The sequence below is a fragment of the Thecamonas trahens genome (genome assembly GCF_000142905.1).
Source record: "Thecamonas trahens ATCC 50062 unplaced genomic scaffold supercont1.39, whole genome shotgun sequence".
Classification (NCBI taxonomy): domain Eukaryota; order Apusomonadida; family Apusomonadidae; genus Thecamonas; species Thecamonas trahens.
Genome location: NW_013657641.1, coordinates 114,200 through 136,951, shown reverse-complemented (window position 1 = coordinate 136,951; position 22,752 = coordinate 114,200). Strand labels below are relative to the sequence as shown.

Below are 22,752 nucleotides of genomic sequence, written 5' to 3'. Positions count from 1 at the left end.
TGTTGCCGTCACCCCCCCCCCCTGGCTGGCCGCACCGACCCGCCTGTCAACCGACCCCTGACCCGTCCTCCCGCTTCCCCCTCCCCCCTCACCACTCACCACCACCCCACTACACACACACACACACACACACACACACACACACACACACACACACACACACACACACACACACATGGGTGACGTGGGACAGACTGCCCGCCGAGTCCTACAGGCGGGGCTGTCTGCCGGTGAAGATGCCCAGACGGTCATTGCCCGGGCCGAGGCCGCCGTCAGTGGCGACCACTCTGACCAGGACGGCCATGATGAGCATGGCGTGTCCGGTGGGACACAGCTGGCACTTGCCCTTGTCGCCATGTTGGCGCAAAAGGTGTCGGCAGTCGTCGTTGACTCGGATGGTCTCTGCTCGCACGACACGTGTCCGCGGCTAACCACCGCCGCGATCGCCAACGTTGATGATGATGATGGTGGTGGTGGTGGTGATGAAGCTGGTGATGAAGCTGGTGATGATGCTGGTGATGGAACTGGTGCTGCCGGCTACAGCAGAGCAAGGGCGAAGAGGGCGTACCTCTGTCCGGCCCACCCTGTTCCTTATCCGTGTGCGGCGGTCGATACTATGGCGCATGTGCTCGATCTCGCGCACAAGGATGTTGCCGTCGTCAACGCTGTGCTCGCCAATGGCGAGGAGGCGTCCGATGAAGAGGTGGGGGTCGAGGCCAGCGTTGGGGAAGTACCGGCCGAGGCCGCGCTGGATGTGGATGGTTTTGCCAGGAGAACGCTGATGTGGACTCAGCGGAGGCTGGGAAGAGTGCTCGACCATGTGCTCGCTGTCCACCTCGATCAACTCCCGGCCGATGTCGCTGCGGGTCTTGAAGCCGACATCGCGTTTTGCCGCGCCGCACTCGCGCATCGCATCTTGTAGAAAGAGGGACCAGAGGTGGTGTTTAGCTCTGCGGGAACAGTCGCGTGTTGCTCGCGTCGACGGTGTTGCGGTGCCTCGCCGCGGCGGCGGCCCGCTCGGGAAGCTCGGCCATGACAGGATCCGAGACTACACTCGCGGCTGCGGCCGCCTCGGCCTTGACGTACATAAAGCAGTAGCCAGAAGCCTGCTTGTGCCCGCCAGTCGCGTGCTTCCACACCTCGGCCGCGGTTGTCATCGAGACTGTGGCGTCGTCGAGTCGGAACCAGGTCGAGCCGTCTGGGTTTTGGCGCACGTAAGCATAGTAGTGACCCGACGAGGCGTAGCCGTCGTGCACAAGCACTGCGTGCAGGACGTATGCTGTCTTGTCGAGCTCGGAGAACAGCGCTTCGCGCTCGGCCTTGATCGCTGCAGTCTGCTCTGCGATCAGCCTGTTGCGTGCCTCCAGGCTGCTGCGGAGCTGCGAGAGCGTTTCGGCAGCTGCGACCGCGCCGGGCGGTGAATGGCTCTTCAGGAGCGCCATCGACGCTGAGAGTGCGTCAAACTCGGTGCCAGGGACCAGCTCGTGCGCCAGCTCGTCGATGCGCGCCGCAAGCAAAGCGTCGTGCTCGGCCAGTTCAGCCACCCTCTCTGCATTCTCCGCGAGGTACCGGTCAAGGAACAGCTTGTCGGGAAACTCGAATGGGTCGTCGATCTTGATCCCGGCCTGAGTGGCCGGCGAGAAAACGACACGTGAGACCTGAAGGATGAGTGCCGGCGGCGCCGACGCCAGCCGGGTCGTCTTGGTTGCTGCCACTTGCGCGTCTGCGTTCTGGGGGGTAAAAATACTTGCGTCGGTGCCGTGTACGCATCGAGCGCGGCATGCATCGATCCAGCGTCAACGTCGAGGATGAGCCGGTTGAACGGCACCGAGGTGGCTGGCTGCGGGACCGGCCCCGCCTCGTCTGTCTGAGAGTAGGCCAGTACCTGGGCAAGCTCGCCGTAGAAGAGCTCTGTCACCGGGTTGGGCGCCTCGGCATCTGCACTCGCAAACGCGGCCTTCGCCTGCTCGAGGAATACGTTGATGTACTCGGCGACGTCCTCCTGGAGGCCGACCCTGACCGGCGCACCCGACTCGTGCCGGAGCGCGGCCATGAGCTTGGATGAGTTGTACGTCTTGGCCTTGCCGAGTGCCATGTAAGCAAACAGCTCCTGTAATGCAGCCACAAATGCCGCCACGTGCTCGCTTCCGCTCTGTTCGTCGCTGGGGGTGCAGCCAGGCGCAGGTGCAGCGAGGATGGCCAGTCGGAACGGTTGAAAAGCAAACAGGGCCTGGATGAGCGAGTTAAAGTAGCATGTCTGCCCGATGTTGAGCAAGCCACATGGGAGGCCGAGCCCCGCGCGACTCTCCAGCCGCAGTGCAAACGCCGCCCGCTCCAGGTGCGACGACGGCGACGGTAGAGGCGAGGAGGGTTCCGGGCCCGGCGACCGCAGGAAGGCGCTCGCCCGCTGCGACTCGAGAATCGCGGCTTGGACCTGCTCCTCCTCGGTCATCTCGGCCGATGCCGTGTGCGAGCTGCGCCGCGCCGTCGGCGATGGTAGATCCAGCGTCTCGACCAGGTTACTCAGCGTGGCTGACTCGGGCCGTCCGCGTGCCACCATTGTAGCTGCCTTTTTGAGGTGGTGTGCAAGGTGCGGTGCCTTTTCGCGCTTGCTGTAGTACGTGGCCACCACGTGGTCGTCGCTCGCGCTGAACTCCAGTCCGAGCTCGCCCAGCCCAGTCAGCTCTTGGATGGCGCTCCCGTTCTCGCGCAGCAGGCGGCGATAGTTGTCGGTGAGGGCTGGCGAGTTGCGTGCCGCCTGGAGCGTCTTGATCGCATCCAGCACGTCGAGCGTTCGCTCGCGGGCCTCGTCAATGGCGAGCTGCGCCGCCCAAACAATAGCCTCGTCGGACGCCGATGTGGCGAGCCCGATGGCAACAAACGAAGCCGCGAGCGGCCGCATGGTCTGCAAAAAGCTGGCTTCCTTCCCGCGGGCGTGCAGGAGCCGCGACTTGTCGCCACAGAGCGCGTCGCGGATGAGGCCGGTGGCATCGGTTGGATCAAGTGCGAGCCGGCCGGCCGTCATCTCGGCCACCGAGAGTGTGTGCGAGGCCTCAAACGCCATCTCCACTCGCGCCATGGTGAGCGTGTAGAGCACATCTGGGTCGTCCGGGTCTGGCGGATCCCAAAAGCCGTCGGCGGCAAGGACAAAGCCGACGGCAGCGAGGACGTCGCTGGTCGACGGGAGAGCACCGAGCCGGCGGAGGTAGCCCTTGTTTTGTGAGTTGATGCGCTTGCCCTTGCCGTCGCCCGACGCAAGCTTGGACATGTACATGCCGAGTGTGTTGTAGGCAGTGTCGACCAGCTCGCTGTGTCCGGCCGCTTCCATCCGCACAGCCTTGAGCACCTCGCGCGGCACGACCGGGCGCGAGACAACCACATCGACAGACCGTGAACATCCGCAGCATGCAGCACCCAGGTCGGGCACCGCGCCCGTCGACCACTCGCCGTCTGCCACCTCGTCCATCTCGGCGTAGTGGTAGTGATGTGCAGGATGCGGACATGGATCGGGCGAGGGCGAGGGCACGATTCGGAAGCGAGCAAAGGCGTGGCAATTACAGCACATGAGCAAGGTCACATGTTCGCCCGGCGCAAGAAGGGCCAAGGCCTCGGGCGCGAGTGTGTGATAATGATGTGTCTTGTGTTCGCCGAAAAAGCCGCTTGCGTGCAGTCCCACCCGGTTGGCCACCACCTGGCCAACCTCGCCTCCAGCCACGTTACGCAGCAGCGACTTCCTCTCCGTAGCACCTCTCAACTTGGTTCCATACGCCGCCTGGAGCATCTTGAGCATCTCCTCCATCTTGTTGCCGAATTTTGTCCTTCTCCTCCGCAGACAACGCCCGTTGGAGCTTGTCCGAACAAGGGGGGGGAGGGGGTCAGGTCTGCCGTCGTCTCGACGCCGGTTCGTCTGCCGAGTGCGACTCGATGGAAGACCGGTGAGCGTGTTCGGTGACACCGACGGAATCGTTGGGCAATCGGATGGCATGCTTCTTTTTCCAATGCCCAAGATGTTGCAGCAGTCCATGGGGGGGGGGGGGGGGGGGGGGATTGACCCACAACGTACTTGGCGCCTGCATGCACAGGTGTAGATGGGGGGGGGATAGGGGGAGGTAGGGGGCCTAGGCTGGTCGCGCCGTATTCGCAGAAAAAAAAGTGGAACGTCGGGTGCGACGTTTTGTGTACCCTTTAGCCACTGGAGCATTAACATCAGTCGACTCTACAAGGAACACAACGGTCATCGTAGCCACGCACACTCGACTTGCAGTCCGGAAAGCATGCCAACCCATATGCGTGCGTTTCTCTGTCCCCTTCTCTCCCCTTCCCCTTCCTCCCACCGTGCACCCTCACACTCACACATGCTGGTAGGCCTGAGCAACGACGACGACTGGGAGCCACCGCGCGGGTCGACCACGACGACGGCAACAACGTCGCAAAGTCGGCGGTCCGCGCGCAAGTGCCGGCGGAAGCGGGTGTGGGGATCCGAAGCAGTCGGCGCTGGGCCAAGCTCTGCGAAGAAGAACAAGTCTGTGATGCCAAAGGTGTCAGATGCGTTTCGCGCGCGCGACAGGTTGGTGGCCAAGGAGGAGGAGGCCTTAGGACCGCTTGGCGACAAGGAGACCAGCAAGTTTAACAAGCTCAAGAGCGAGTACCACAAGAATGCTGACAAGTATGATGCGGTGACGGTGACAATCGCGGTTGTTGGTGAGGCGGGGCTGGGTAAGACGACCCTCGTGAACGAGCTCGTGTCGCCGCTTCCACTTCTTGCCAAGGTGGAGAAGTACAAGGTCGAGGAATATGAAGTCAGCGACATCATCGCCGCGCTCGAAGGCGAAGACCAGACTCTGGAAGAGCTGTACAAGCTTGGGACGGGGCAAGTGGGCAAGTGGCCGCTAAATGCGGGCGCAGGCGCAACTTCGGTCTCCAAGCTCGTCACGGTCCTCAAGTACCGCGAGGGGTACAACTTTCGACTCGAGTGCTGGGACGGCAACACGCTGCTCGATTCGCATGATGTGATGCGCGCTGAGTACTACTTGCTGCCGAAGGTGCTAGTTGAGTGGTCGGCCGAATACGGGGCGCCCGATGGGCAAGACGCAGAGAAGCGGATCTTTGTGTTTGGGCCGTGGGCGACTGGCCCCAAAGTGCACGTCGTCGACATTCCCGGATTTATGACTGCAGCCGACGACAACATGGCGGCGAGCGCGGTGAAGGACGTCGATGTGGTAATCCTCGCCTCGAAGCGCGGGGCAAGCGAGGCCAGCATCGATAAAGTGGTGAACATGCTCATGGCGCACTCGAAGGACCCGTTCTGCGCGCCGGTCTTTGTCAACTACTTTGACGCGATGGGAAGCGCGCCAGGTGAGGCGATCGAGCGCCAGGCGCTCGATCAGTTTGTCCACCACATCCGCGATAAGGTCACGGACGATGCCATCACAACGACGGCCTATGCCGCCGACGTCGTGGCGTACCGCCAGGCTCTTGCGGACAAGGCCATGGTCATGCCGAACACTGCACTTGTGCTGTACGATCACACGATGGCGGGTTTGAAGCATAAGGGCTTTGGCCAGCTCGACATGGCGACTTACAACGCTATGATCCAGCAGCGGAAGTGGCTCAATGAGTTCTTCACGCGGCCCAAAGTGTACCAAAAGTATGTCACGGAGATGCTCACGGTTGCTGCCAGCCGCATCGTGGGCGACGCCATGCGTCCGGCCATTTCGTACTTGATCGGCATCATGAGCCTCCACAACTTTGAGTGCGGCCGGAGGCAGACGTCCATCCAGCTTTGTGATGCTCGACGCAACATGCTCGCGCTCAATGGCAAGCGCACGACGGCCAAAAAGAAGCCGATGCTGCGTTCCTCAATGCTGAGGTCTCTGACGCCGATTGGGCCGTTCTCGTGGTGGAGAAACTTCACGATGACATGGCCAAAGCCCTCAGCGCCGGAAACGCGACGATGCTAGTGACCAGGATCGAGTGCGTCCTCGCGCACTACATCATAACGTCGTTCCAGAAGACGCGCCAGGCCATCAAGTCCATGACACGCAGGGTGATTGCTGGAAAGAAGGACACGCCCAGGGACAAGAGCAGCAAGGCGCAGTTCGAGGCGACTTGCGGGGCGATTGAGAAGACACTGGAGCGCGACCTGGAGCGCCTCAACGTGACACTCGCCCTGGACACCAACGTCGCGCACGAGGTCACGGATGTCCTCGCGACTTGGACAACTAGCGTCGAGGCTATGGCGCGACTCAAGTCTATCGTGAAGTCTGCCATCGAGGCATACGTGGCGCCCTTGCGCAACAACCTCATCAAGTTTGTCGAGAGGTCGCATCTCCCGCTTGCGGACGCGTGCGAGGCCGCCGCAGATATCAACGCGGACAAGCACGCCAAGCCGTGGAAGAGCCTGCGCTCGATTGATGAGAGGTTTGCAGCCGACGCCAGCGCCGTCATGAACAAGTTCGCCACCGAGCGCGACGCGCCTGGCGGCGCCCGCCACATTGTGTCGGCGGCCGTGACCTCGATGGCGGTGGCCATGACCCGCCAGGCCAAGTCAACGGCGCCGCGGCCCGTGCCCAAACTCAAGGTTAAGGTCAAGATCGATGCGTCGGCCGAGTTCCTCATCACCACTCTCGAGTATGGTAAGAACGCAGAGAGGGTGGCGACGCGGTGCAAGCTCCGCGTGACGACGCCGACGGTGGGCGAGTTTGAGCGCCTCGCCGAGCGCATCACGCTCGACTCCACTCCAATCGTCGTCGCTGTGTCCGACACCAGCGAAGCACCCGTGCTTGCGCTCCTTGCCGACCCAAGCTCCTGGCCAAGCACGCCATCGTGTTTCTCGCTCCCAACGCCGATGCTTTGCAGGGCGTTAAGAGCCTCATCGCCACGAACGCCAAAACGCAGCTCCTCCTTGACGACGCGTTCTTCGCAGTGAGCGGCCAGGCGACAGCCCACGACGCCGAGGCCCTTGCGGCGTTCCTTGCGGCGTGCGCCGTCGACGAGTGGACGTCGGAAAGTCTGGGCCAGAGCGTGGTGCTCCCATCGCGGACGACAGCGTTTGGCGCTCTGATCGACCTTGGCCTCTCTCACATCGCGCAGGCCCGCGACTCGCGCCTCGGGACCGAGCGGATCTCGCTCCTCGCCTTCCTCAAGAACGTCAAGCGCCTCGAGGCCGCCATTCTCTGCGAGGCACGCAAGGCCGGCTCAGCGGCCATCCGCTCAGACGGGCTTCTGATCCACATTATCCAGAACAAGGCGGCGTTTGCGGAGAACACGACAGCGCACGTCAAAGACCCGCGCTACATCCTGTCGCTCGACGAGCTGGAGGGCATCGCACACGCCATTGCCGACTGCGACGAGCTCGCTCCGGAGTACGCCGACATCATGATCGGTGTCAACCGGGCGCGCTCGGTCTCGGCCATGGGCCTCGCGTACGCAGTGCGGGGCGCCGCTGGCGTCTCCAAGAACGACGTGTTGATCCGCGGCAAGCTCAACTCGGGCATCACCCTTTTCCACGGCCTCAACACCCTCACCGTTGTTCCCACTTGCTCCACCGCCTCGTCACGCTCTGGCAATGCCGGAAAGGAGACACGCAGTCGGCGCGCCAAGCTCATCAGCGCCGCCAACGAGAAGCTCGCTGCGCAGGCGCTCGAGCTCCAGTGGTGGACCACTTTTTGCCACAACGACCGTCCTGATCGGTCATCGGACACGTCCGACACGCACCATGGCGCCGCGGCACCCACCACCGTCCCGATGACGAAGGCCGTGCGTGTCCGTGGCAAGCGTCGCCGCCAAGCGACCCCCATCGAGTCCCTCTCCCCGTCCAAGCGCCCAAAGCATGCGTAGTAGTCATTGACAACCGTACGCATAAAGTAAAATCTCTCATCGGTTCGGCCACAGCCGCCAGTCACGCCAGGTGGCCACTCGGTTGTCGCTTGCGCGCCGTCTGCGCGGCGTTTGACAATGTTTCCATTGCCAGCGGGTGGACCGGTGGTGTTCCATTGAGATCATTGAATGGCGACAAAATGGAAGGATGACAAGTCACGAATGGTCTTCAATGGAGTCAACGAGTACAAGTTGTTGGACGAGCGAGCGGCATCGCTGGGCTAGGCGAGGTGGATACACGTCTCGCGAAGAGGCCAGTACCACGCCAGACACATGCCAGTGGCACCACCTTCACCACCAGCGTCGCCAAGAGCATGTGCAAGCACACTTTCAAATGTCATCCCCGCAGGCTACTCGTGGACGGTGTTTGATGGCGAGACAGAGACGACGACCGTGTACTATGGCCCGGGCACCGTGCCGCTGTCGGACAGTGCTGGCGGCGAGAGCGACGACCGATTCTGGCCGATGACGGACGCGCCTGTGGCTCACATCCAAGTGCCGCACGGGCATTATCTTCTGATCTCCAACCCGGTGGTGATGGACGTGGCTGGCCGGCCGATGCGCTCGAGTGATGGCAAGATGTATGCGCTCGAGGAGGGCAAGGTCGCCGTTATCGTGGCCGGATCGGAGCGGACTCGGCTCGGAGGCGTTGTGCTCTATCCCGGTGAGACGCTTCTGACCGAGACGGCCAAGCCGCTGCGCTCGCTTCCGGCTCACGCCGCGCTGCATGTGCGGATGATCGCAGACGGTGCCGATCCGTTTGACGGCTTCGAACGCTCGGCCGGGGACGAGTTTGTTGTGGTCGGCCCGCGAAGCGATGTCCGTAGCGAGGACGATTACTACAACTTGGTGATTGTGGCCACGCTGGATGCCCTGGCTCCGCCGGCGGGGCGGTTGCGCTCCGGTGTGAGTCGGTGGTTTCGGGTGCGGTCTCGGTGGTGGGGGTGGAGGAACTGCTGGCGGCCGCCGACGGCAGTGGGCAGGTCTTCCCGCCGCTGGCGAGCACGGTGCTGAGTTGGGTGACACCGATCGACATTGCGCGCGACGCAGTGGTTCATCTGCGGGCAGTGGTGGCAGGCAAGGATGCGACGGGTGTGGTCCGACGGGCTGGCGAGGTGTTCGCGGTCGGGCGGGACGATCTAGGCTCTGGCGCGGTGGCTTACGTGCCATACCACGGCGAGGAGCTTGTGCGGGTGGTGTGCAAGCTTGAGCTCGAGGCTAACGAGTGGTGCATTGTGGCCAACCCGATGGGCGAGAGCGGGGTGCGGCTGGGCGCGCGCGAGCTGCGGCGCGGCCCGACGAGCTTCTTCCTCCAGCCTGGCGAGGAGCTGGTGGATCCGCCGGGTGTGGCGATGACATACACCATTGACTATGGTGAGGCGCTGGTGCTTGAGGCGACCGAACCTTACGAGCCGCATGCTGGCGAGGAGGCGCACCCCGTGGGTGAGGTGTGGCTCGCCCACGGCCCGCTGGTCGACTACATTCCACCGTTGGGTGTGCAGGTGCAGGAGGTTCACAGGGCAATTGACGTGAGCGCGAGTGAGGCTGGCATCTACGTGGCTACGGCCAAGACCGGTACGATCCGGCGGATCACCGCCGAGCGTCTCGGCTCGCCGTTCTACACACTCTCGGCTGACGAAGAGCTCGCTGAGCGCGACGATGTGGGCGCGACGCCGTACACGACGGCACGGAGCACGCGATGGGAGGCGGTTTGCCTGCATTTGCCCGAGGGCGTGGCTGTTGGCGTGCGCAATGTGGGCACGCAGGCGGTGCGTGTTGAACTCGGCCCGGTGACACTCGCGCTAGAGTACGAAGAGGAACTTGTGCGAGTGGCGCTGCCGACAGCGGCCGACGACGGACGCGGGGCGCAGACCAGCTGCGAGACGTATCATGTGAGCTCTGAACTGGGGCCACTGCTGGGCGGTGGGGCAGCGCTGATGGGCGAGTGGATGCCGATGACGACTGCGGAGGGCTGCCGCGTCTTTATACACCTGGTCTTTGGCTACTCGGTGGTGGTTGACGCGGCGTCTCGCGACGCGCTGCTTGGGCTCTTTGCGGAGCCCGAGTGGGCCGCGAGCCTCCGGCGACAGCTGTGCGGGACTGTCCGGCCGCTGCTCCGGCCGCTTGAGTTCCGCAAGGTAGTGTTTGATGGCGAGGAACTCATCCGCGCGGCGCTCGGGCCGTTCCCGTCCACTTTTGCAGTTGTGCCGGGCGTGTGCGTGACGTCTGTCGCCATCTCGACGTTCCTCGGACAAGATGGCGAGTCGACGCTTGCGCTCAACACACTTCTTGAGGCGCGAGCTGAGCTGGACTCTGCGCAACGCGTTGCATGCGATCTGGAGGCCGAGCGCGAGGCGCAGCGCGAGCATGCGCGGCAGGCGCTGCGTGCACTCGAGTCGCAGATTGCTGCCACACGCGAGGAGCTCGATGAGGAGATTGTGGCTGCGCGGGCACGTCTGGAGCAGTTTGTAGCAGACGATGTTGTAGATGCGAATGCCATGTGAATGAAGCCGAGGCTGTTGTCTGAGGCTGTTGCCTGTCTGAGGCTGTTGCCTGTCTGAGGCTGTTGCCTGTCTGAGGCTGTTGCCTGTCTGAGGCTGTTGCCTGTCCCCAGCCCCCCCCCCCCCCCCCCCCCCCCCCCGACTGACACCTTCCATTCGCAGCGAGTGTTCCTTCTGCCCAAGTGAGGGGAAACGACAGGCACCCGATCAGCCGCTGACCGCCACCACACTCAAGCCCCTTGACCACCTCGTCCTGGACCAGAAGAGACCACACGTGGCGCCAAAGACGAATATGGCGAGTGAGAGGGACAGTGTGCCGTGGAGTGTGTATGTGCTGGAGGACCAGAAGGCAGAGCGGGTGTTCCCTCCAGATGGTCGTCCGAGAGTATGGCCAGAGGCCAATGAGAGGCTGGTCCTGCATCGTGGGGACATCACCCAGTTGCATGTCCATGCTGTCGTCAATGCTGCCAATGGAAGGGTATGTTTGAGGCGGGTGGGGGGGGGGGGGGGGCATCAGGGGCTCTCGGGGGGTCATCGGGGGTCATCAGCGGTCGTCTGGGATCATCAGCGGTCATCAGCGGTCGTCTGGGATCGTCGGGGATCATCAGTGGTCGTCTGGGATCATCGGGGGTCATCAGCGGTCGTCTGGGATCATCAGCGGTCATCAGCGGTCATCGGGGTCATCAGCGTTGCCGAGAGCTACGGAGGGTCATCGAGGTCATCGGGGGCGGCTTGGCTATCGCACGCATGAAAGGATGATGCGGTCATAGCCACTTTGTCTCGCTGATCGGCGCATGCACTCACATCTCTGCTCTACACACAGATGCTTGGTGGCGGTGGTGTCGACGGCGCCATTCATCGCGCTGCAGGCCTGGAGCTCCGTGAAGAGTGCGAGCAGCTCGACGGGTGCGAGCCGGGCGACGCCAAGATCACCCACGGCTACAAACTAGCCGCTCGGCACGTCATTCACACGGTCGGGCCCATCGTGTGGACAGAGCTCTGTCGCGAGGACGCCTTTGAGCTTGTCTCGTGTTATCTCTCCTCCCTCGAGCTGGCAAAGGCCCACGGCTTGACCTCAATCGCGTTCTGCTGCATCGCCACCGGTGTATACGGCTTTCCCAATGAGCCAGCCGCCCGCTTTGCCGTCCGCGCTGTCCGAGAGTGGATGGACGCCTCGCCAGAAAACGCCACAGCCTTTGATCGCATCGTCTTCTGCGTTTTCATGGCCAACGACAAGGCTCTGTACGAAGACGCGCTCCTCACCTACTTTCCGCGCGTCGACACAGCGCCCAACTTGGTGCCGGACGCCAAGCCCAAGGCTGGTCTGCCCGACGCGCCTGCCTCCTCGTCATCGTCGTCCTCGTCCTCGTCCTCCGCTTCCGAAGAGAAACTATGCTTCGAACCCGATGCCGACGCCTCTCCGGAGACCAACGAGGACGTTGATGGCGCAGTACCTGACGGGGCCGATGTCATGGACACCGACATGGGCGCACTGCAGACGGTTGTAACGCCTGGTGGCAAAGCGGTACCGGTGGGCCCTTCATCCCCGCCTCCACCGCCTCCTCCGCCGGCTGCCAAGTCCACATCGGCTGCAAAGACGCCGCCGCCGCCGCCGTTTGACCCGTCACAGGCTGGACAAAAGTGCAAACCGGTGCTCAAGCGCGTTCCGCCGCCGCCGGGCTTTTCATCATGGAAAAAGTTCATCAACCGTGTGATTAAGCCTGACGCCGAGGTGTGCAAGGCTAAGCGGAAGAACGTGCGTCGAACTGGGAAGCAGAGCGAATGCGTGGTTCAGTGACGCTCCGCCGGCTGGCCGCGGAGGACCGGCGGCCCGACGCCAGACTCGCTCTCGAGTGCGTACGTGAGCGGCAGCCGGACCTCATCGCCGGCCTCGACCTGCAGCGACCAGACAATGGCCCCGTTGGCGAGGCTCACCCGTGGATCGGCGGCCACGATCTCGGGTGTGACAAGCGTGACCCGGACTCGCGGGTCGTTTGCCGCAGGCAGCGGGTGTCGCATCAGCAGCTGAATCGGTCGGTCCTTGGGGTTGGTCACCCGGACGAGGTGCTCGACCCGCCTTGCTGTCGCCTCAGCCTCGCCGGCCCCGTCGACCATAATCGGCGGCGTGTACTCGATGTCGATGTCGCCGTCGGCACCACAGAAGAGCCGGAAGCGTGCCGCGGGTGCCACCGCCGACATTGCTAGCCGCCCACAAAGCTACCGTCTGCAAAGACGGAAGCCTCGCCAGGCGCAAGCAACCGACCGCTTGTGTTCTCCAAGTCAACTCGGAGGTACGCCAATGGCTCCTGCGCAGGCGCGACCACGTGGACCTGGGCCACCACAGGCAACACCACGCTCCCAATCTCGACCCTGCTCTCGCCACTCACCACAACTGCAGCCGCACTGAATTGTGGGAGCTCCGCAAAGGCAAAGCCGGCCTCGGCAACATCGGTCAAGTGCTCATCGCCGGTAACTACCGCTACCACCGGCGGTGGCTCGGCCGTCGGCAGCGCGCACGCGTCGACTGGGAGCGGTAGATAGGTAAAGTCGACTTCCACTGGCGCATCCGCACTGCCCCAAGCCTCGCCGCAGTTGTTGTCCACCCCTGCGTGGACTACAATCTCGGCCTCGTTGGCCACCGTATCGATCCTGACCTCGTACTCGGGCTTCCATCCTACCCGAGTCACCACATACTGAACCTCCACCTCGACCACATGCCCCTCTGCAGCCTCTGAGCCGGTGACAGAGACCACAATGTCGCCGCAGCGCGCAGACTGCGTGCGCGAGGCCGTGGCAGACTCGGTCGGTACATCTGCTTCCGCACCCCGGCCACCGCATCGAACATGGCATCGAGCCCGGCCACTGCTGCCATGTACTCCTCGACAGACTTTGCCGCATCCGCTGCAGCCACCGCCCACGACTCGATGACCTCATCCACGGCCCAACGTCGCTCCTTGCCAGCAGCATGTCCGGACGCAACGGTCTCAACCTCTCCGCCCACGTTTTCATCGCCAGCAGGAAGCGGTGGAGGGAGCGGCGGGAGCTTGGACACCTCGACACGGTCGATCCAGGCGCAGAGCGAGCCAGATCGCGATGATGATGCTGGCGGTGGCGGTGATGATGTCGGCTCTGCTGGCCTAGCCTCTGGCGTCGGCCCCATTGCCTTCGGCTCGGGTGTCGGCTCGGGCGTCGGCTCGGGCGTCGTTGCTGCTGTTGGCGATGACGGCATCGATGACGCCACGAGGGCGGCGCCAGGCGGATTGACTGCCACCACCGAGGCGGTGACCGTGCGGACGACCACATGCGGAGAGAGGGCAGGGAAGACGAGCGCCACATGGCCACCCTCGACTACTCCTTGGCATCGCCTCCGCACGTGCGCTCCTTGCTGGTGGAGCGTTACCTGGCTCGTCGTCATGGCGAGACGGGTCTACCAGCGAACAATCGTTGCCCATTCCCGCCAACAACAAACAATCGTTGCCCATTCCCGCCAACAACAAACAATCGTTGCCCATTCCCGCCAACAACAAACAATCGTTGCCCATTCCCGCCAACAACAAACAATCGTTGCCCATTCCCGCCAACAACAAACAATCGTTGCCCATTCCCGCCAACAACAAACAATCGTTGCCCATTCCCGCCAACAACAAACAATCGTTGGCCCCCAACAACGTGTGGCGCCGGCCAACAGCCAACGGACGCACACCCGTCTCTCCTTCCAGACTCTATCATGTCGCGCAGGAGAGCGCTGTTCCCGCGCGGACTGGCCCCGTACCTCGACGAGGTGCTTGTGACGGTCATGGAAGAGTACCTCACCCATGGTGCCTGCGAGGACGACCGGCGTGCCCTCATCCGCCTCCTCTCGCTCTTTGCCAAGCGAGCCAGCGCGAGTGCTCGGCCGAGCCAGGCTGCCGGTCATCGTGCTGCTGCGCGGGCAGGCATCGTCCAGGCCCGTGGACCAGAGACAGACTCGCAAGTCATTCTCCGCTGTGCCGCTCATCGCCCCAAGCACGGATGGGACGGGATCCAGCCTGCCGACATCGGCGCACAGTGGGAGTACCTGACCACAGCAGACTTCGATGACATCGAGGCCACCGTCCTGGCCAGGTACATGGAGGCCATGGCGACCGAGCTGGGCGAGGACTCGGGCCCGCATGCCGTCGAGGCCTATCTTCAGTTCTTTGCCGGAAACATCATCCGCCCCGTCTGGATGGCCGCTCTCGCCAGCTGGTACGCCTCGCTCAGAGATGCCGGGAAGACCGCCTTCATTCAGGCCATGCGGCGACTGCAGGGCGCGCTTGTCGGTCAAGATAGCCTTCGCGACTCGTTCCCCTGGCGGAGTGCTGTCTATGCTGCCTTTACCGCAGAAGGTGAGCTAGAGGCCCGCGCTGCGCTCGCCGCACGCCCGCCGGCAACCTCCTTCACTGAGCTGTACGCCACCGCCACACGCGACGCCTCGGCCTCGTTTGTCGGCAACGACAACGCGGACCATGATGTCCACGGTCTCGACCTCTGTGCAGAGTACGATGCGGACCTCATGGCCAACACCGCCCGCCCGGGCTCGCCCGTTCTCGCCGGCCTCTCCACCAACAAGATCAACCTGCAGCAAAACGACGCCGGCTCGTCGCGGTTCGACGCACACGGCCAGACCGCCCTCTCCCAGCTCGAGCTCGATCGCATGCTTGCACAAGGCAAGCGGCCCGAGCCCGCTGCCTCGGTCTACACCCAGTCGTTCGAGTGGCGCCCGCCGACCACGGACCGCGCCTTCTCCACCATCTACTCCAAGAACCTGCAGCGCTCGCTCAAGCTGGGCCTCGACCGCGAGATGCGCCTCGAGACTACCTACGCCGCAGACATCGACAAACTTGCCAATCGCGTCATCGACCGCAACGCTGCAGAGGGCAAGGTCCCCGACTACTCCGTCTCTGAGCCATCAGAGGTCGGCTACCAGCGCACCCTCCACGAGCGGAAGATGCGGACCCACAAGCTGGTGTAAAGCCATGTATGTCTTTCCTACGTGCAGAATCGAGGCAGAGCCGATGTGCATGAGCACCAGAGAACAGCAAGGAGGTGCGGATATGGCTTCCCCGAGCCTCAAGTGCGGCCGTGCGAGCTGCTTCCGCATCTGCATGGGATCACAAAAATTGAGCAGATTTGGCCATAACCCCCCCCGGCCCCGCTAAAAGTCGTAGGAAGAGCATCAAGCCACCATCAAGCCCCATCCTGACCCCGATCACCCCCACATCCCATCCCCTCGCCACCCCCCCCCTCTTCAGCACCTCTCGTCCGCCCATACTCGGCCCATTGTCGCCCCATCACCATCGACTTCATCCACGCCTTTGGTCATTTCCGGCGGCCATCCTTCAATTAATTGAATCGCTCCTTGTGTCCAAAGCCAAGACAGGCGACAGCGACAGCGACGGCCACTCGACTCGACTCGCCGACCTAGGCGGCACCACCACACCAGCCATGAGCGCCAACGAGACGGTATCCCACGAACCTGCGACGTCGGGCAAGATGGTAGTGCACACCAGCAAGGGAGATGTAGAGGTGGAGCTCTGGGCACGTGAGGCGAGGGAGAACGTCCGCAATGTGCTCTCGCTGGCAGCCGGAGGCGCGTACGACGGCTGCGGCTTCTTCCGCATCGACAAGGAGAGCGGCGTGGTAGTGGGCGATCCTACCGATTCGGGCACTGGTGGATTCTCCATTAATTATGATCCGGAGAGTGGCAGTGATTCGGGCATTGGGCATGAGTTTCACAAACGCATCAAGTTTGCAAAGCGCGGCATCGTGGCTTGTATGGCTTCTCCCGACAACAGGAACAGATCGCAGCTGCTCATCACTCTCGCTCCGCTGCCAGATCTTGACGGCAAGGCCACCATCATTGGCAAGGTCGTCAACCGCTCGCTCTTCACCATCATGGCTATGACAGAAATGCTCATCAATGAGGTCTCATTCCGCCCAGAGGTTCTGCCTACCATCACTTCCATCGACATCACCGTCAACCCCTTCCTCGACCTCGTCCCGGCTACACACGTCGCTGCCGCCATCGCCAAGCTCCGTGCGCCCAAGCGGAAGCGCAAGCGCAAGCGCAAGGCTGTCACCAATGCCGCCCTCCTCTCCTTTGGCTCGGCCACTGTCGGCGAGCCATCGATAACCCTCCGCGACGACGACGACGACGATGACCACGCCGCCCCGCTCCTCGCCGCGCCTCCCCGAATCCGTGCCGTCCATGACGTTGTCGGAGCCCACAAGGCCAAGGCCAAGGCCAAGCGCAAGCGCAAAAAGCTCGTCCATCACGCATCGCCTCCCGCGCCGCGCGCCCCTGCTCCCGCCCCATCACCACCTGCTGCCACTGCTCCCTCCCCACCGCCCGCGGCTCAGCCTCCTCCGCCGCCACCCGTCCTTGCGCCGCCGTCCGAGCTCGTTGCCACGTACAAGGCCAAGGCCGCGGCCTTTGCCGATGACGACGCCCGTGCCGCTCACACCGCGTCCAAACTCGCGCGACTCCAGGCCATGCTGGCCAAGCGCAAGGCGGCCGGTGGGAAGCGGTGATGACGCTTGGTGCTGGATGCATCGTGTTTATTGCTGCCGATCAAGCCAGACTATGTCAGCTGCGCCACCAGCTCGCGCTTCATGACCTTGCCCTGGGTGTTGCGCGGGAGACTGTCCACCACCACCACCCGTGATGGCATCTTGTAGCTGGCGAGCTCACTAGCAGCTCCATCGCAAAGGTGCGCGAGCAGCGCATCATCGCCGTCGTGCCACGTGCGCGCCAGCTCGACGACCGCGACCACCGACTCACCCTTGGTCTCGTGCGGGACGCCGACGACCGCAACGTCGCGGACGGTCGGCAGCGCCAACAGCGCGCGCTCGATCTCCAGCGCGGAAATCTTGTAGCCAGAGACCTTGAGGATGTCGGCCGAAAGACGGCCGAGAATGCGGTATTCACCTGTGGCAAGGTCGCGTGCGGCCGCGTCGCCGGTGGTGAACCAGCCGTCGCAAGTAAACTCGGCCGCTGTTGCCTCGGGCTTGTTGAGGTACTCGGAGAACATGCCGGGCGACTTGATGAGGAGCTCGCCGGGACCCTCGTGAGCAGCATCAAGCATGTCCTTGGTCTCCAGATCCCGCAGCGCCGCCGTGACGCCCGGCAGCGGGCTCCCCACCCATCCAGGCCGCCGCGCGCTCTCGGGCGTATACGGGTTCGACAGCGCCATGCCAAGCTCGGTCATCCCGTACCGCTCCAGCAGGACGTGGCCCGAAACGCCCTCCCAAGCCCGGAGAACGGGCTCGGGCAGTGCCGCCGATCCGCAGACTTGCAGCCGCATGGCCTCGCTCGCGGCGCGAAACGCGGCCTGATCCGCCGCCGGCAGCGCCTGCACGTGCTCGATGAGCCGGGCGTAGACCGTTGGCACCGCCATGAGCACATTGACCTCACCTTGCACAATAGCATCCACCAGCCGAGCAGCATCAAAGCCAGCCGGGTCAAGCTTGAGCGCGGCATCGGCTGCCAGGGCGCAACAGGTGACGTTGATCAGCCCGTGGACGTGATGGAGCGGGAGAACGTTGAGCAGCGCGTCTGCCGACGACCACGCCCATGCTGCGCGGAGCATGTTGACCTGAGCCACCAGCGCATGATGCGAGACAACCACGCCTTTGGGGCGGCCCGTGGTGCCAGACGTATACACAATGAACGCACCGGCCGCCCGGACGTCCTGCGGCGCGAGCTCCAGCTGGTCGACCAGGTCGCGGTCGGCCGGAGCAGCGGCGGGAGGAAGCGGGTCCATGACGACGACCTCGGTCTCCTCGGGCACCACGCCCTCACCTGCCAGCCTCTCTTCCATGCCAGCTTGCACAAGCACTGTGCTCGGAGCTGCGTCGTGCAGGGCGTACGACAGCTCGCCCGGCGGATGGGCCACGCAGAGAGGGAGGACTGGCCGCGCGGCCATCCATCCGGCGAGCACTCCGGCCACAAAGCCATGACCAGGCCGTGCAAGGACTGCAACGGGCTCGCCGGACGTCGTGACCTCTGATCCAGACTCGGTGATCGAGGCGGTGGCGAGGCGGGCGGCGTGGGCGAGGACATCGTGTGTGGTCAGCGACAAAGACGGGGAGATCGATGGCGACGACGAGGGCGACGACGAGGTGCTCGGCGAGGCCAGCTCCTCGATCGTGCCCGTCAGTCGAGCGTGGTCAAGCAGCGGCGGGAGAACAAGGTTGGAGGCAGCGCGGAGGCGCGTCTGAGTCCGGACCGAGGTGGAGAGACTCCATCGGAGCATGATGGTCGGGAAAGACGGCGCGCGGGGGTAGTGAGGTGTGGTGCCACGAGGCGACAATAGGCACATGCTGTTTACCGGACCATCAATGGCGGCCACGTCCGCGGCCGCGACCACGGGATCGGCCGCGACCAGAAGACTTGCCCTTGCGGCCGTTGCCGCGGCCGCGACCACCGTGCTTGCCGCCGCGCCGGCCGCCACGCGGGGCGCTGGACACGCCAGATCGGCCGAGGCCCAAGCCCATGAGCACGTCGCCATTGGCGTCGGCAAGTTCGGCAGCCTTGGCGGCGTTGGCGGCGGCGATCCCGGCGGCGGTAGCCGCTTCGTCGTCATGGGGCTGGGCGGCGTCGTCGTCGTCGTCGCTGGCGGCGGTGGACGGTGTGGCAGGCGCAGCGGCGGGGGCGTGGGCCTTGATGTAGGCGGCGGCGCGTGCGGCGGCGGCCTTGCGCTTGGCCTTGCGGCGCGAGACGCGATAGACATGCACGACGGCCGAGGAGAGCTCAGGCGCAACGCGAGCGCGGCCGCCCGAGGCCGTCCGCTCATTGCGGTAACCGGGAAAGTGGGCAGCATCAAAGGGATAGGTCTTGACGGCGACCATGCCTGCGTCGACGGCGGCGCCATCGATGTCCCACGAGTTGTAAAACGTCGTGTCGCGGAGTGCCACCTCAACCACGCCATCAGGGGTGAGGACGGCCTGGGCCGAGGTGAAGAACTCGCCAAGCAGGTCGTGATGGATGGCGGCGAGATCGACGCCGGCAGTCGATCCGCCGACGTGGGAAAGTTGAACACAACGGCATCATAGGGTGCGTTGGCAGTCACAACCGGATGCGCGTTGTCTCCATGCAGCGACCGCGCGTCAACGCCGTGCGCCAGCGAAACCCATGGAGCCATGGCCTCGGAGGTCAGGCTCTTGACGATGGCATCCATGCCCACGTACTTGCTAAAGAGCACGCCGCGGGCATCATATGTCGTCGCTACCAGCTTTCGCTCGCCAGGAAGCCGAGCCATGGCCAGAGCCAGTCCACGAGCAAAGGAAAGATTGCCATCGCCAACCACCAGCACCGACTTGGCCGACTTGTAGGGAAAGTCAGGCGTTAGCCGGACCGACGCCGCCAGCATGCTCGCCTCATCCGTCAAAGCCATCTGTCGCGATGGCATGCCCAATTCAGTAGCCAAGCCCATTGTCGTGGCGCCATCATCACATCCGCCATTCTTCGAATTTTGCCCAGTCTGGCCCGACTTGCCCGACTTGCCCGACTTGCCCGACTTGCCCGACTTGCCCGACTTGCCCGACTTGCCCGACTTGCCCGACTTGCCCGACTTTGAGCCGGAGGGCATCCATGGCATGGAATTGAGCTGACGCCACACCGTTTCCTGTCACCATTGCGCCCATCATGTTCTTGAACCTCTTCTTGGCTTCCGCCAGGGAGACTCCGGCTTTGCGCTTCTTGCGGCGAGCCATGGCGTGGGGTGGGAGACGGTGAGGTGATGGCGGGTGAGCGGATCAGGATCGCCAGCGCTATCGGGCACGTCGGAGACGGAAGGGGGAGATGACGACAGAGTGACCATTATTCACGATGAAGGTCCCGATATGGCTAGGGAGGTGGAGAGAGAGAGAGAGAGAGAGGGAGAGGGAGGGGGGGGTATGATTGATCATAGTGTGCTTGTATGATCTGGATCTGGATCAGGATCAGGATGAGGACCAATATCGCGCAGGGGGTGAGGGCGGGCGGGGGCGGGGGCGGGGGCGGCATAGCTATCCACCTCAACGAGATCATTTTGTCGGATTTCTACTCATCGCGGACGGCAAAGACAAGTGGTGCAGCCTTGCCGCTGTGACGGACAATCGAGTGCGCGGCGCGGGCGGCGGCGCGGAACTCGCGGTCGGCCGGGTCGAGTGACGGAAGCAGGCCGTCGATGATCTGCGTCTCGGTGTTGCGGACTACAAGGATGTCTAGGATGCGGGCCTGGAGCTCTGACTGTAGCCGTGCCAACTGGCTGACTTCGTCGACAGAGGTGTACACGAGCTTGGGCGTGGGCGGCCGCAGGATGCGGCGCATCGGCGGGAAGAGCTCGTGTGGCAGCCACTGCAGCACGTACGATGTGTGCGGTTGCGCCTTGATCGACAGATCGTCCGCGCTCAGCGCTGCTATTGCCGGTGCACCGCGGAGGCCGTCATCGGGCTCCCAGTCGCGACGGAGTGCGTCAAGGGCGCGCGCCGTGTGGTCCCAATCATACCCGCCGCCGGCAGCTCTCCCAGCCGCTCCGGGAGCTTCGGCCAAGGCTACGTCGCTCTCTGCAGCCTCTGCAGCTTTGTGCGCCTGTGCCAATTCGTAGTAACGCTCAAGCACCGCGGTCATGGCGTCAATCTGGGCCTGTGAACGGACTTGTGGATCCCACGGCGACGACTGGATGTAGTGCAGGAGCTCGAGCGTGCTCAGCGCACGCGCCACAGCGTCTGCATGGCCATCGTCTGGCCCCTCGTCAGCACAATCGCCACCCTCTTCCCGCGCAGCAGCATCGGCAGCCACAAAGCCCTCCCTGGCCTGCTTCATGGCCGCCATAGCCGCCACCTGCCCCGCGTACGCCGCATGCACCCGGGTCCGACCCTTGGCCACCGCACCTGCGCGGGATTTGAGCCCCGGGGGCGGCATTTTTTTGCCACCATCGGTTTGCCCAACACTGCTCAAGCCACTCGAGCCGCTTTCCGACCGGGTTACGCCACCAGAGCCGTGTCCGCCTCGTCCACCATCACCACCTCCGCCGCCGCTTCCAGCTTCCTCGCCGTCGAGCCGCCCAGAACCCATGCCCGCCCTGGCCTTGTCTGCCGTCTTGCTGAGCATGCGGTACGACCGGAGGAGCGACCGAAGATGCCGCTCTGCTCCTGTCACCGAGGCGAGGACTGCAGCCAGCTCCTCGTGGATGTTGTCCATGGGTGGGGGGGGGGGAGAGAGAGAGAGAGTGAGGTGATCGTGATCGCGATCGCGATCATGTCAGTTGCTGATCAAGCTGGAGGCGCAGCCGGCTTGTTTGCCATGATGGATCAGTGGAAGCGATGGGGCAATGGGCTTGAGGATGGGTGAGACGTGATAGTGGGTGGGTGCCGTCGTGGTGGAGGAGGGCTTTCGGCTGGATGTGGGGGAAGATGGCTGTGATCGGGCTGAGCATGATCAAAGCTGATATGGAGCCGCGAGACGGTGGGCCAAAGGTGGGGTAGCTCTGGATGGGATCTGCTTCCTCTACGGACCTGTCGCAGATGTTTACCAACGAGATCATAGCATGTTTTACTTGAACTCAGTGGCCGTGACCGTGGTCATCGCCGCCGCCCGAGGCCTTGAGCTCCCGGGCAGCCTCGACCTGCGCCGCACGAGCAAACTCCTTCTTGTGATGGAGGCACTCGATGTAGTCCTCGCGAATAAGACGGCACTCGGTACCCGTTGTCGTCCTACATCCGCATCCCCCGCACCCATCCCATCGCATCACATCGCCGTGAGTTTGATCATGTCCATCACCTGCCATCAAGCCCTCCAGCAGCAGTCCTGAATCATTTCCATCATAGCCACCACAGCACAACACTCTGCGAAGAAGGCCACCTCCGCCCTCCCTCCCAACTCCCCATCTTAACTCTCACCCTCAGCAAGACAGAGTGGATGATGGCAGTGTGGGAGGAAGGGAGGGAGGAAGGAAGGGCGAGGGAGGGAGGGAGAGGGAGACATACTTCAGTATACAGTATGTAGTATATGCAGTATCCCCCGCCACTTATTTTTGATGGCGTTAACTCTCTTTTTCATCTTGGGTGCTACGAAAACTGTGGTGGTTAAGTATAGAAGAGTGGGTTGCCGGAGTGAATTGGATGCTGGGGGGGGGGGGGGGGGAGGTAGAGAACTGCCTTTTTTGTGTCTTTTGAGGTGCTAAGCATGTGGAGTAGTATGGAAAAGATATTTTTTTGATGTTAAATAACATTTTATGATTTTTTTTTTTTTTCATTATAACGTAATAGTATCTATCTTTTTACGTTTCTTATTGGTGGGAGACAGGAAATAGAAAACAAACAAAAAAAAATAAATCTCTGTGTATGTGTTTGCGCGTTTTGTCTTTAA

At 63.2% G+C, this 22,752-nt stretch overlaps 9 protein-coding genes across 9 annotated transcripts in view; 4 read left to right on the top strand and 5 right to left on the bottom strand.

Moving 5' to 3' along the window:
• Nucleotides 1-175: 175 nt before the first annotated feature.
• AMSG_12144 (uncharacterized protein) lies at nucleotides 176-922 on the top strand (the record flags this gene model as incomplete). Its single annotated transcript, XM_013900175.1, has 2 exons — nucleotides 176-419; nucleotides 810-922. 2 exons carry the CDS (start codon nucleotides 176-178, stop codon nucleotides 920-922), a joined length of 357 nt encoding a protein of 118 aa, XP_013755629.1.
• Nucleotides 923-944: 22 nt separating this feature from the next.
• AMSG_08196 (uncharacterized protein) lies at nucleotides 945-3,799 on the bottom strand (the record flags this gene model as incomplete). The annotated part of the gene is made up of 2 exons (XM_013900086.1): nucleotides 945-1,700; nucleotides 1,748-3,799. The coding sequence occupies 2 exons, from the start codon at nucleotides 3,797-3,799 to the stop codon at nucleotides 945-947; spliced, it is 2,808 nt and encodes a 935-aa protein (XP_013755540.1).
• Nucleotides 3,800-4,355: 556 nt separating this feature from the next.
• AMSG_12143 (uncharacterized protein) lies at nucleotides 4,356-12,177 on the top strand (the record flags this gene model as incomplete). The annotated part of the gene is made up of 7 exons (XM_013900174.1): nucleotides 4,356-5,784; nucleotides 5,823-6,778; nucleotides 6,805-7,777; nucleotides 8,228-8,733; nucleotides 8,790-10,332; nucleotides 11,018-11,058; nucleotides 11,203-12,177. 7 exons carry the CDS (start codon nucleotides 4,356-4,358, stop codon nucleotides 12,175-12,177), a joined length of 6,423 nt encoding a protein of 2,140 aa, XP_013755628.1.
• A 403-nt stretch (nucleotides 12,178-12,580) lies between these two features.
• Nucleotides 12,581-13,799, bottom strand: AMSG_08191 (uncharacterized protein; the record flags this gene model as incomplete). Its single annotated transcript, XM_013900085.1, has 2 exons — nucleotides 13,204-13,799; nucleotides 12,581-13,153 (listed from the first exon to the last, which is right to left on the bottom strand). Exons 1-2 carry the CDS (start codon nucleotides 13,792-13,794, stop codon nucleotides 12,581-12,583), a joined length of 1,164 nt encoding a protein of 387 aa, XP_013755539.1. The 5' UTR covers nucleotides 13,795-13,799.
• Nucleotides 13,800-14,106: 307 nt separating this feature from the next.
• AMSG_08190 (uncharacterized protein) lies at nucleotides 14,107-15,372 on the top strand (the record flags this gene model as incomplete). Its single annotated transcript, XM_013900084.1, has 1 exon — nucleotides 14,107-15,372. One exon carries the CDS (start codon nucleotides 14,107-14,109, stop codon nucleotides 15,370-15,372), a length of 1,266 nt encoding a protein of 421 aa, XP_013755538.1.
• A 473-nt stretch (nucleotides 15,373-15,845) lies between these two features.
• AMSG_08189 (uncharacterized protein) lies at nucleotides 15,846-17,369 on the top strand (the record flags this gene model as incomplete). Its single annotated transcript, XM_013900083.1, has 2 exons — nucleotides 15,846-16,667; nucleotides 16,761-17,369. The coding sequence occupies 2 exons, from the start codon at nucleotides 15,846-15,848 to the stop codon at nucleotides 16,929-16,931; spliced, it is 993 nt and encodes a 330-aa protein (XP_013755537.1). The 3' UTR covers nucleotides 16,932-17,369.
• Nucleotides 16,941-20,114, bottom strand: AMSG_12142 (uncharacterized protein; the record flags this gene model as incomplete). Its single annotated transcript, XM_013900173.1, has 4 exons — nucleotides 16,941-18,641; nucleotides 18,793-19,364; nucleotides 19,442-19,972; nucleotides 20,019-20,114. 4 exons carry the CDS (start codon nucleotides 20,112-20,114, stop codon nucleotides 16,982-16,984), a joined length of 2,859 nt encoding a protein of 952 aa, XP_013755627.1. The 3' UTR covers nucleotides 16,941-16,981.
• A 328-nt stretch (nucleotides 20,115-20,442) lies between these two features.
• On the bottom strand, nucleotides 20,443-21,585 carry AMSG_08186 (uncharacterized protein; the record flags this gene model as incomplete). Its single annotated transcript, XM_013900082.1, has 2 exons — nucleotides 20,443-21,275; nucleotides 21,408-21,585. 2 exons carry the CDS (start codon nucleotides 21,583-21,585, stop codon nucleotides 20,443-20,445), a joined length of 1,011 nt encoding a protein of 336 aa, XP_013755536.1.
• A 311-nt stretch (nucleotides 21,586-21,896) lies between these two features.
• AMSG_08185 (uncharacterized protein) overlaps nucleotides 21,897-22,752 on the bottom strand; it is a 1,237-nt gene continuing 381 nt past the window's right edge. The window contains exon 2 of the mRNA XM_013900081.1: nucleotides 21,897-22,097. Coding sequence (XP_013755535.1) covers nucleotides 21,947-22,097 — 151 coding nt within the window. The 3' untranslated portion in view covers nucleotides 21,897-21,946. The remainder of the gene's footprint in view (nucleotides 22,098-22,752) is intronic.